We start from the raw sequence: 12,655 nt of genomic DNA on the forward strand, positions 1-12,655 counted from the left end.
AGAGGAAACGTACTAAACAACAGAGAAAAGAAAAGCAGACAAAAGGCAGATCTTAGAATAGCTTACAGAGAGAGAGACAGAGATACTGCAAGAGATTTGAGAGAGAGAAAGAAGAGAAATGAGAACAGAGACTCTTAAAAGGGCATGTGCGGGTTTATCGAAACTCGCTCATTAAAGCTCATTAAACATGGGGCAACTTTTTGAGCAATGTTGCTGGGCAATGCCACATTCATTCCACATTATTGTGGTTCTGGCATGTTGCCATTAATACCGGGCAACAATTTCTGTAAAACTTTAAATCATCAGTGGGCAAATCATCATGATCATCCAATCAGAATAAATGGAACTGGTTATGTGGTCACCCATTGGTCAAAAAGTTGCCCCATGTATCATCACCTTAACACTTCCCTTAGCTTACGTTAGAGTCAGTGTTCAGTAAAGGAGGTGGTGTGCTCCTCCGTGCACATCTGCGTGTGTCGAAGACGGTCACAATTGTTGGGAGACACACAACACCCCCCGCATGCCGCAGTGAACGCAACTCTCGTCACGGGCTGCATGCACGGGACACAGATGCAGGACTAAACCAGGTCTCTAAGCTGACATGTTTACAATGTGAGAGAGAGAGAGAGAGAGTGTAGTCTGTGGTGGGGTTTCAAGGCATGTTTGAGCACACACACACACACACACACACACACACACACACAGACACACACACACACAGACACACACAGACACACACACACACACACGTGATGTCAACTGCACAGACACACACACGTGATGTCAACTGCAGCCTCAGGTGAAAAACTGTGAGTTCTGCTTTTCCCCCATAATGCTCCTGACTGCAGGGATGGATGTTGGCTCCGAGTGTACTACTGGTTGGCGAATGCAAATGCAATTATGTTTCAAGAACACTGAAGAACCACTGGTTCATAAGGTTGAAGTGATTTTGAGAGTTGCTAAACAATGTCTTAATCAGAGACGTGGTTTCAAGCAATAACTGTATGATAAATGGTACAGTCATTGGTTGCAACAGAAACTGATGGATTTAGGGTTTCATCATAAATTTTTGATACATCATCTCTCTGTTCCCTCATAGTACTTGATAAGCTAGACTGACTTAGCAAAGGTGTACTGAAGTACACACTACCTCATTCTCAACTCAGAACACTACACATTTATAACCTCTGTGATGGTATATTGAGAAGGAGAATGAGCTCTTAGCCTAAACACCTGTGCACAATGCACAGATATTGATGACCGACACTGAATCAGTGAAAGTACTGGAAGAGGCATTACTATCAATGATTACTTATCAATGATTACTTATCAGTCATCTTCAGGAGACATTATTGACAGCATCATACAGCCAGAGTACAGCCGATGCAACACAGCCTAAGTAGATTAGTCAAAAACTAGGCAGATCTAAATATTAGAGGTTTGCATGCGTGAGGTTTAAAAAATATACCGGGATATATATCTGCAAAAAGCTGTGATAAGGTCAAATAAATGGGATGATGAGAAGCTTTCTTGAGGTCACACTGCGCCCTAGTGGCTGATGTGGGCTAAGGGCTAGGTGTACAGCATCTACTAACATAAAAATATGTATTGTTTCTGTTCCTTAGTAAACAGTTCATATTCAAGTCAAGTCAAGTCAATTTTTATTTCTATAGCGCATTTACAGATGGCTGAGCTGCACCAAAGTGCTTCACAATAAAGTGCTTAAGCGCAATAAACAAAGGAATGACCTAAGGCAAAACGAAAAAAGAAAAGGGCTACAAGACAATGACTGTAGGATTTAAAATAATGCAAAAAAATATTCAGAGAGAAAATATTTAGAGACTGGGCTGCACAGATGTGGAGGGGGAGGCAGGCCCAGAGTCTGGGGGCTGCTACTGCAAAGGCTCTGTCCTCCTTGGTTTTTAGCCTAGACCTGGGCACTTCCAACAGCAGTTCAATGGTACGATATAAGAGACTCTAAAAACAAAAACTAATTTAGGAATAGACCTACCTTAAAACTCTTTCCTATCATAGTGGGGACAATGGAGTTTTTCATAGAATTGGACCTGGTCAACCAAGACAAAAGTTCAAGACTTCACAGGCCTGACTGGCAAGCTAAAGCCAACAATGTATATACTGACAACAACAACACAACACTCCTGTTTCTCCCGGGTTTCCTGTATTTCATAATAGTATGAAATCGTAAGTCATCTCCCGGAAAACTGTGCCAGTTAAATACAGTATGCTTAAAACAAGTGGGTTAAAAACAGCTGGTGAAAGTCGTCCACCTTCCAAACTTCATTGCGTCATACTGTTCATCTCTCCTCAGATATCAGCAGGACGGTCATTCTTTTTGGAATGAGATTAGCTACAGGTGAAAGTGCATGTGCACATATGCGGAAACATTTTCAATATACCTAAATAGCCTAAATTAAGGCTACGTTTATACGGTGACGATGAAAAGAGAAGACGCAGAAGTGGCGTCTCGTCTTCATTGTTTTATTCGCGTTTAGACGAGCATTCTCAGGGGGAAATCTTTGTTTATATGAAGACGCAAGAGTATGTGATATTCGATTGGATATGCATTCCAGACTGCTGGGTGGTGGTGTGATAGAACCCCGGTACGTCACGCGCAGACATTCTAATTTGACAGTTTAGCCAGAGAGGTAATCAAGGATCTTTGGTTTAGCCGTTTAGACGGAGACGCAACCCGGGTCGTCTTCAAAACTCTACACTCTGGAAGGAGTCTTCAGATTTTTGCGTCTTCAAGCCCCGATGGCGGGGTCGCCGTGTAAACGAAAGGCACTTATGATAAAATATTTTGTCGTCTTCCTTCGCAATCATTCTCGTATAAACGGCCCCTAATAAGCCTAATTTATTATTATTTGTAGAGCATTCACTCTTTCTCTCTCTCATTCTTCTTTCCTTGCTTTCTTTGGAAGGCCCCTATGCCTCGCTGACTCTTCAGAATAAAATTTTCTCATGCCTTCCTTGTTTTTTTTTTTTTTTTAATGATTACAGTCTACATAATAAGTCCAAGGTCAATTCCTGTTCCTGATTATCTTAAGCCTGCACTCCTGTGCCTGATTAATTTTATTCTTTCACATAATTGTCCAGCCTGTTTCCAATTCTAATTATTCTATTTAGCCTACATAATCTTCCCTGGTCATTATCTGACAAAAGGACCATGAACAAACTAATCAACATCTTGGACAATGACTGTCATCCACTCCAAAACACCATCATAAAGCAGATGAGCTTGACCAGTTGGAGACTACGCTCACTGCCATGCACAACTGACGGACTGAGGAAGTCCCCAGGGCCATCAACTCTTCAATGATTCACTAAAGGGAAGAGGAGAGAGAGATTTCTCTGCATAGTCTATCTGCCTCTACACCTTCCTCTACACTTCCATGTCCTCTGACTGTACTGACTGTCCACTGGCCCACAGTGCTTACACTGTCTACACTGTTTTACTGGCTATTTTAGCCCACTTGCACAACACATCCCTCCATCCCCTAGTCCGGACTGTGGTCAAACTTCATACTTGACCAATGGCTGATACGTGATACCCTATTACATCAAACCTTAATACGTAACCCAGAGCCTTATAGATAGATAGATCTATAAATCCAGCTAGGGCTTTGCGCAAACCTATCCTTGCACTGCTGCTATAGTTCTTCTTACTATGCTTACATTTTTCTATGCTTATATTACTATGCTTACATTGGTATTTATATACTAATATGCTAACTTTTTTCTCTTACATTGTCCATATTTATTGCTGGTCTCTAGACTTAATCCCTGCGCTGATTGCACTGTTGCACTTATTTGCACTACTACCATGACACTCTGTGCTGTTGCACTTATTTGCACTACCACCATGACACACACCTCATAATGCAACTGCATACTAAAATGCAGGGTCAGTCCCTGCCCTGTTACTGCAAGTGCCTCATGATTAGTACATTCATGTGGATCCTTGATTTAGTATCTTTTACTGTCCTTATTAGTGATGTGAATTTGTTGTTATTTTCTTATCATCTTGTTTATGTTGTAGTGTATGTTGTGTGTGATGTCTTGAGCTACTGGGACCTTGAATTTTCCCCTAGGGCAGTGTTTCCCAAAGTCTGGGTCGCGACCCACGGGTGGGTCGCAGGAGATTTTATTTGGGTCGCCAGCACAATTTATGTTGTGTTATAGGCCTAACTGATACCATTTGTCATTTGATACCAGGAAAGCTAACTGTTTTCTATTAGGATGTAGATTGTTAACTACCACAGTCACGGTTTTGTCATAAAAGCTCATGAAACTGGCGCATGAAACTGGGGGACGAACGCATCGCAGAGGGGGTGCCAGCATGGATATCTACCTCTCAAAATGAAACCGTTCTATGGGGCGCCTTCCATGTACCTCGCAGTTGCACACTGCAAGGGAGGTGAATCCGCCTATTTGCACGAACATTAATACCAGTTCCTCAACTTTACCGATTAAAATCTAGTGACCGTGCTGTCAACTAAAGCAGACATCCATAGACCGGACATAAGGCCATAGCCATTCAATTTGCATACAGTTTCGATTGCAGATGCAATCTTTAAAGTTAATAGCAACCTCCTCACATTCTTATTTCTGATTTAAAATGGGCATTTTAAACACTATTCCTCTCGTTTTCTACCTCGCTAACTCCAAAGTAAAGGCGCATTATTCCGGCTATTGCGCAAACGCCTCTTGTTCTGATATAACGACTATGGGTATTTCCCAGAATTGGGGCCTATTTCTGTCCACAGGGTGTAATTCTATTAAAAACACATTAAATCTAATAATGTTTAGCATCACTAATTAGTATAAAGAAAAACAAGCCTAGACTTTTTTAATGGTTGCTCCTACTCATGATTTAGACACATTTTATTGGTGTTTTATGGTACAATATCAGTGTTTTGGTGTTGTCCGCAACCAGAGTTTTCACATATTGTGCCATATCTCAAACATTATTTATCAAAAATTAATTAAAAAAATCATGCATATGAATTAAATGTTATCTGAACTAATGAACTGCATGCACACATTATGCATATATATGCATTTCCTGCTTTATTTTGCTTAATGTATACCTGTCCCATGGTTTAGCCGTCATTACCAGCACACTCTACATAAAAGCACTTTGCTACTGTTTTTTAATAAAAAAAATATTTGGTAACCATGGTCACCTAATATCACAGTGGAATACATGGGTGTCAAGCAGAAAGATTGATGCCTTGATGTCCAGAAACATAAGAAAATCTACTCTTTATCCCTCGTTTTGGGCATGTACACTTATTATGTGTCATTACCATACGCATTGTATTTCTGTATTTTTGAATATTCCTGAAATTTTAACATTATTTTAATAGTTTAAATGATGTACATTACATGTAGAAAGCTAGCTACACTTGCATGGTGATAATTTTTGCTTCTCAGGGTAGTTTTTCGGTATAAATGTCATCACCAGCACAGTCATTACCAGCACATTATAGCTTGAAATGTAGTGGTAATGACGACTGTGTTGGTGATGACATTTTTGCAGATACATTTAAAGTACTCCTTTTAAAAGAAATAAGTTTTTTTTTTCACAAAGTCAGTTCAACTTGGGTTTCTAAATTATAAACATTTAATTGCAATAGATTACGATCAGTGATTTGTCATCACCGCAACAAATGTCATTACCAGAACTGCAATGTCATCACCATCACCATGCATATTTTTGCCAATAGATTATGTATAAATTACAATAAATTACATTAATTAGATATTTTTGACAATGTTGGACAGTCTAAATTGCCACTGGATGAAAACAGATATGATATATGGCATTTATTTCAAATAAATGAAATTCCAAGCCAGGGTCGAGTGAAAAAATCAAAAAATAAGATACTTAAACGACTATAATTCATGTTGTAAGTAAAATTCAACAATTCTAATAAGTTCAAGATAAAATAGACTTCATGTGAAACCATAATTGATCGATCATTGATTGATCATTGATTGACCATTTCATCTTTAAAATGTACATATTAGATGATGTGATGGTAATGACATTTACCTGAAAAATGACAACAAATCATAAATTCCCTTATATTGTGGTCTCAACCAAGCTCACAAGGTTACTCCTATCAAAATGACTGATAACTTGATGCATACCAATTAGTAAAATTTAGAATTTTATTTTTCAAAATTTCAGTTACCCAAATAGGCCCGAAATCTGAGAAATGCCCCTATACAATATAATATAATACAACAATACATTATAACGACTTGAGTTATTTGCTGTTTACATTGGAATTGACGTCCACAGTGTTATGGACCCATTTATCTGCAACGCAACATTTTTTTTTAGAAATACAGGAACAGCTTACTATGCTGACGAATGAGGACTGCGCAACATGCGAGAATTTCCCCTACTCTCGGATGCGCATTAAAACGTATCTTTTCAGTAGTCATTTCCAACTTTTCACGCTGATGGTGCTCAAAATGCAACACAACCGTGTTCAAAGCAGGGATCCTATAGCAATGTATGGTTGGGGGAGGCATAGAAAAGTTGGAGAACCTGTGGCCTAAAACAATATTGGTGGTTGCAGGGTAATGGGTCGCGATGGTCTGTCATTTTTAAAAAGTGGGTCGCCAGAAAAAAAGTTTGGGAAACACTGCCCTAGGGGATCAATAAAGTATCTATCTATCTACTTACTTATCTAAACGCCAAGCACGGTGAGCTGCTGAAAGACGCATAGCAGAAGATAGCATCCTATTCCCAAAATACAGCGCAACCTGTACGGTAAACTCATGGAAAGCTGTTTATGATGCAGAGGCCAATCTTGTTATCTCTGCTGCCTTCCACTAAAGAAGACAACATTACATGATTTTTGTGAAGACAACAATAATCCACACCTTTCAAGACGCTTTTGCATCAAGTAACGTTACATGTTAACATTTCATCAACTTTATTTAGCTTCTCATTTCGCAAGGTTACCTGGCAAAGTCAATTTGGGATCCATCAATCCATTACTAACGTTACTAACTGCTACGATTATGATCAAATCTCCAAGATGCAAATACGGAGTAACTTCATGGAAAATTTAACAAGGAGCTCGGCCTAGTTTACTTAAGCAGCTACGTTAACGTTAGCTGATTTGGTATTGGGTGACCTCAGCTGACTTGACAGCAAGCAACCAGCTAATGTTAACAAGAATTACTCATGATCTATTATACACTGACAAAGACTACAGCTACAAATATAACGGCATCGCCAGTGTATAATTCAGTATGCAAGTATGTCAACATCTAGTAAAATATATACATAAATTGATGTCATATTATGTTATTGAAGTTGGCTAAGCTAAGCATAGGCAAACTTGACAGCTAGCCAGGCAAACAGCAATGTCAGTGATTACTGTCATAGTACTCACCAAAGAAAGACGGAGACTGAAATAAGCTTCTAACTTGCTCCCGAAACGTATGTGCTGTCCATGGACATTTTTTATTTTTTACTAATCTCAAACCGATTAAAATTCCTTGACGCCCCAGCCGCAAGGAGGCCGCCATGTTTGTGTCCTTACAAGCTGAGGGGTGTCCTGATACGTGCCTGCCCTGAACTCATGCAATGTCATTGGTACATTACCAGATAAGTCAAACGTAGACCATTTATCGCAACATATATGGTGATTAATGTTTAGAACGTACACATTAATACGGTTATTATTATTATTATTATTATTATTATTATTATTATTATTATTATTATTATTATTATTATTATTTTATTTATTTTTTTTCAATAGAAGACCACATACATTTGCTTTCTTCAAAGGGAAAACAGGCGTTCGGTTTTGCACTATTTGTTGTATTACTACCACCTAGTGGACAAAGCTCCTATAGGTAGCCTACACAGGAAGGACATATAGGGCCAAAATGCATAGGTGGCATATCCTTGTGTTGGGCAGTTTGATATATATATATATATATATATATATATATATATATATATATATATATATATATAGAGAGAGAGAGAGAGAGAGAGAGAGAGAGAGAGAGAGAGAGAGAGAGAGAGAACCGTATATGACCAGAGTCAGAATCAGGAGCAGAGAAGCCAGTGTTTGGGGTGATTTTTGAAGAGAGGCGTACACAGAAAACAAATCCATTGGATTTACTTGTAATGTGTAAGCATGCATAGCCTACATCAGTTGCACATAAAGGAAATGTCTAGAATTAATCTAGTATTTATCTTTCGGATTACAAAATTGATTAATGCACTGATGACCCATATGAGCAACTAATTCTGGTGACTTTGTTTAAATTAATGTTATCATCATTGTGTTAGATAGATAGATAGATAGATAGATAGATAGATAGATAGATAGATAGATAGATATAGATAGATAGATAGATAGATAGATAGATAGATACTTTATCGATCCCCAAGGGGAAATTCAAGAGTTAAACAGTTAACTGTTTAACTGTTAATGTTGAGGCATGTACTGAGACTAGGTATTCAAGTATTATGTTTAGCCTATACTGTTGCGATGTCCTTGTTAACAGAATCACTTCCAAAGCAATGAAATAAAGCATTCTGGATAATTTGTGCTATAGCTTAAAAGCTCCCAATACATGTGATCTGGATGGAACCACTGCTATCTTTTGTATGCTCATACCTCACACACTCATGGTGGGAACAAAGCATGGCTCATGCATGATACATCCCAGCTCCAAAATTCTACGGATCTCTAAACAGTCTCTAGGGGCAGTGATAGCGTAGTGGTTAAGGAGCTGCTAGCGGGCCTCACTGTTGTGCCCTTGAGAAAAACATTTAACCCCAAGTTGTTCCGAGGACAATGCAATTGATGTATGTAGTAAGTCACTTAAAAGTCTTTGCTGAATGAATAAACATAACATTAGGATAGCCATGTGAAATATTTTAGCAACATAAGCTTAATGTGTTCTTGCAAAGGTTTATGGGACAACAATGAAGTTGTGGCACCAAGAGCATGGCTGAATCTCAATGTCTCCCCTTAGGCCCTCACACACTTTGATGCACGTTCCCGGCAACTTCATAAGGGCTTAGGGCTGTCCTACTGTGAAATCGTTGAAAAAGTGCTTCCACACATTCCAGGTTGTGTTTCATTCAGAACTGGTTTCTGTAATTACATTATGCGGTTTCATGAATTGGACAGCCCTGACTTTTCCTTTATAGGCTCAATTGTCAAGGATTCTTTGCCTTTCACCTTCTCCCTAATACAGTGATATGGCCTATAATGGTTAGGTGTAAAGCCTAGCCTTCAATCATTTTATGTTATTTCTCTCTGTTGTGGAATCCCCTTTTAGCTGGTTGGTGAACAAACCAGGAAACAAATGAAATACTTTGCTTTGCTGGAATTGGGGACAGCCCCTGCCATACCAAATAATCCTGACAGGGAAGTCATGCTGCACATTAATATGCCAAGTTCCTCATTTTTTCCAACAGATCAGATTGGCATCTTTACTTAGGCATTACCACTCCGTTTTTTTTTTTTCAGTTGTTATAAGACGTAATTACCAGTGGCTGCATCCACTTCAGGCTTAACAATGTATTAAACTATATGGCATCAATTATGGCATTGTGAGATTTAGACTTTGTGCAGATTATAAACACAAATGTTCAGAAAAAGAAAACAAAAAAGAAATGTTAGTGAGAGCCCTCAGAAATGGCATCAGCATGGTTCAGCCAGACTTGAGGCAGAGCTCTGGGGTTCACCATTTGTGTTGCCCCAGAATTAACAATGAGCGTGATGAGTGATTTACTGTAAGACTGTGGCTTCTTATTCCATTTGTTCCCCTATGTGATTTCATGTGTTGAGCCAGAACAGGGATGAGGTGCATTAAAATTGGCAAACATACAGTAGGTGAACGTTCACGGACGGTTGCGAACAGTTTTACTGTTTGCCTTGAGTTGTCTTGCAAACACTGGCAAACAGTTTGAGAAGGTACTTCTCCACAAACATACAGTGGAGCTGGACAAGGGGTTACCGTTAAAATGGAACTTAAATGGAATTTAAACAAAATCGTTCAAATGTAACTGCTCAGAGAAAACATATTCGCCACTAACGTTTGCCACTGTTTGCCAAATTTGAACGCGCCTCTGATAAAAATGTCACACTTTGCATGAGGCCTCCTCAGGACCTAGCTATAGCTGTAGAGCCCACCACAGGTAATACATAAAATACTGTAAATGGAAATACAGTACCTTTACTGTAAAATGTATTCACAGTAACTTACTAGCCAATTGTTGCCAGTAAGTTACTGTAAATTTGACAGTATTTTTTTTACAGTGCATATGTCCTGAAGGTTGAGTCAGCCTACTCATATAGCTCTGCTTCTATTCATTCGCTGGACTTGAACTATACTATAGCCATGCCAGAGCCGCACATACCGGTAGATTGTAACTTTGGAGGTGCCCCAGGTGATCTTGTGTGATGTGTTGGCACTTCTACCTACAATAGCATTTTCTGTGCACAAATACCGCATGCAATATTGATATGGAGACAACACGCAAAAATGCTGCTTCTACCCTGTAACAGTATGCCTGTAACAGAACTCCTTCATTAGTATGCAGCTATCTGGATACCTCTTGTGAAATAGAAAAGCAGGAAATGGTGATGGAAATCACAGTAATGAACTTCCTCAATTAACATTGTATAATTTGTTTCACGCGTATGCTAACATGATTATCTAATATGGTTATACCCTTACATTCTTTTTGCAGGCACTTACTGATGCTGACTGTAAGATGTGCTATTATTTACCGAGGATGGTAATGTAACCAATGTCTCCTACAATATCGCATGTTTCCATCATGATTTTTTTTATTATGCATTGAAGTGTTCTACTTATAATGCTGTCTGTCGCCCCTTGAACATTGTATGTGTTTTTTTCTCTCCACACTTTGGCTATGTGTGTAGTCTGGAAAAATTGTGTACATCAAGTGCACTGGACGCATGTTGGAACTGAATATATTTTGAATATGTTATCAAAGGCTCAAAGGCAGACATCTTTTTAACCTGCTCACATCTCAGGTCTGTGGAATGGGTGGCTTCAGAGATAATGGCACAGCGCATGCATCACAACGCCATAAAAAAACAAATGTCCTGATGGGCTTCAGCTGATGATACCTCCAAACCTTTCTGAGTGTGGGGCAGGACTGATAAGGCTATTATTCTCTATCAGTCACACAAAGTGCCCTGTGAACTGGGACGAATGGGAGACTGTTTCAGCATGGATACTGTGGTCTCTGTGTGTTATGTCTTATCTCCCATCTCTTCCTTGTTCTCGTCACAGCATCTGATTGCCAGAACGTCTCCATTTTAAATAATAAAATATCAGTAGTAAAATACACACAGCCTATTCAAATGTGCCTTTATATATGGATTTGAGATAGGCACAAGGTAAAACTCTACATGTCTGGGTTATTGTACTGAAAAGCAATTCGCTTCTGTCACAACAATGCAAAGTGACATTTCCAACAAGGGGTGCACTATCAACAATGGCAAATGATGTGTTAATGGTTTAAAAATAAACTACTGTAGCATTGACCAGTTGCCGATAACCTGTATAAACTGAGCCGTTCTTTAGATTCAAATTTATTTGTGACGTCCAACAATGCTGCAGAGTCACTAACAACGCCAAAAGTCACGTTGCACAACGTGTAACACTACCTTCCTTCCTGCACTGATAAAGTGATTCAGTGTTCCAAACCTATATTTGTCTATATATTTTTGTAGACCCTGTTGTTAGTGCTTAACACTGGATACATCTGCTATGTGCCAAACCTAACAGCTTGTCCTATAACTGCATTCAGCTTCCAACTGTCACATAGCATTGAGTGCCCTCTGTCCACACTGAATCCGTTAAATATGCCATTATATTGCATCATATTTCCGACAAATTTCTACTCAAAACATTGCGACACATTGCACAGCACAGCACTGTTAAAATATTCCAGTTGAATACAAAGCACTATTACCGATTTTGCCACTGACACTTGCTCGCATCACATAGGACACGGTTCATTTATTTGTCATTAGGCATATCTCTCTCTCTCTCTCTGTGTGTGTGTGTGTGTGTGTGTGTGTGATCAATATATAGCCACTGCCATGTCTGTGACATACTGGTCATTGATGCATATCATTCAATCTCTCAAATTCAAAATGATCACTGTCACAATGATGTGACTGAACCTGTGTTGTTGAATTAATAGGTCCTTCAATGCTGTGAGTCAGTCCAGATCTGTTATGGAAATCAGACTCAGCACCTCTGCAAGGCAGACCTCAGGCCACCCATGGCCATTTGCCTAACAACCTGAGAGGGACCGGATGCATCATCTTGTCCCTCCACATTTCCCTATGAATCAGACAGATTTCAATCAGCATCCAGCGGCTAAAGGTGTCTACAGGGCAGCATGCCAAGCTGATATGACAACTCCTCGGTTCACAGGAATAGTCTCCACCTTTCTATTTTAGCGCATCATATGATTTCCCTGCAACTTGGAAAAAGGTCTTGACTTAAATGTCAAATCGTGGTTTCTATTTTGAGTTCTACCACAATTGTTTTGAGGGATAGAGAGGGATAGAGAAGGAGTGAGAGAGAGAGG

The 12,655-nt window shown here is 39.2% G+C and overlaps 1 protein-coding gene across 1 annotated transcript in view; it reads right to left on the reverse strand.

The window, feature by feature from the left end:
* The window catches only part of pdhx (pyruvate dehydrogenase complex component X), a 52,924-nt gene extending 45,341 nt beyond the window's left edge, over positions 1 to 7,583 (reverse strand). Inside the window, exon 1 of the mRNA XM_076270458.1 lies at positions 7,440 to 7,583. Within this exon, the coding sequence (XP_076126573.1) occupies positions 7,440 to 7,575 (136 nt within the window). The 5' untranslated portion in view covers positions 7,576 to 7,583. The remainder of the gene's footprint in view (positions 1 to 7,439) is intronic.
* Positions 7,584 to 12,655: the final 5,072 nt, after the last annotated feature.

This window comes from Alosa pseudoharengus, unplaced genomic scaffold, assembly GCF_046254945.1.
Source record: "Alosa pseudoharengus isolate Yale_2024_CS ecotype anadromous, Long Island Sound unplaced genomic scaffold, YU_APseudo_1.1 YU_APseudo_1.1_scf_10, whole genome shotgun sequence".
NCBI lineage: Eukaryota > Metazoa > Chordata > Actinopteri > Clupeiformes > Clupeidae > Alosa > Alosa pseudoharengus.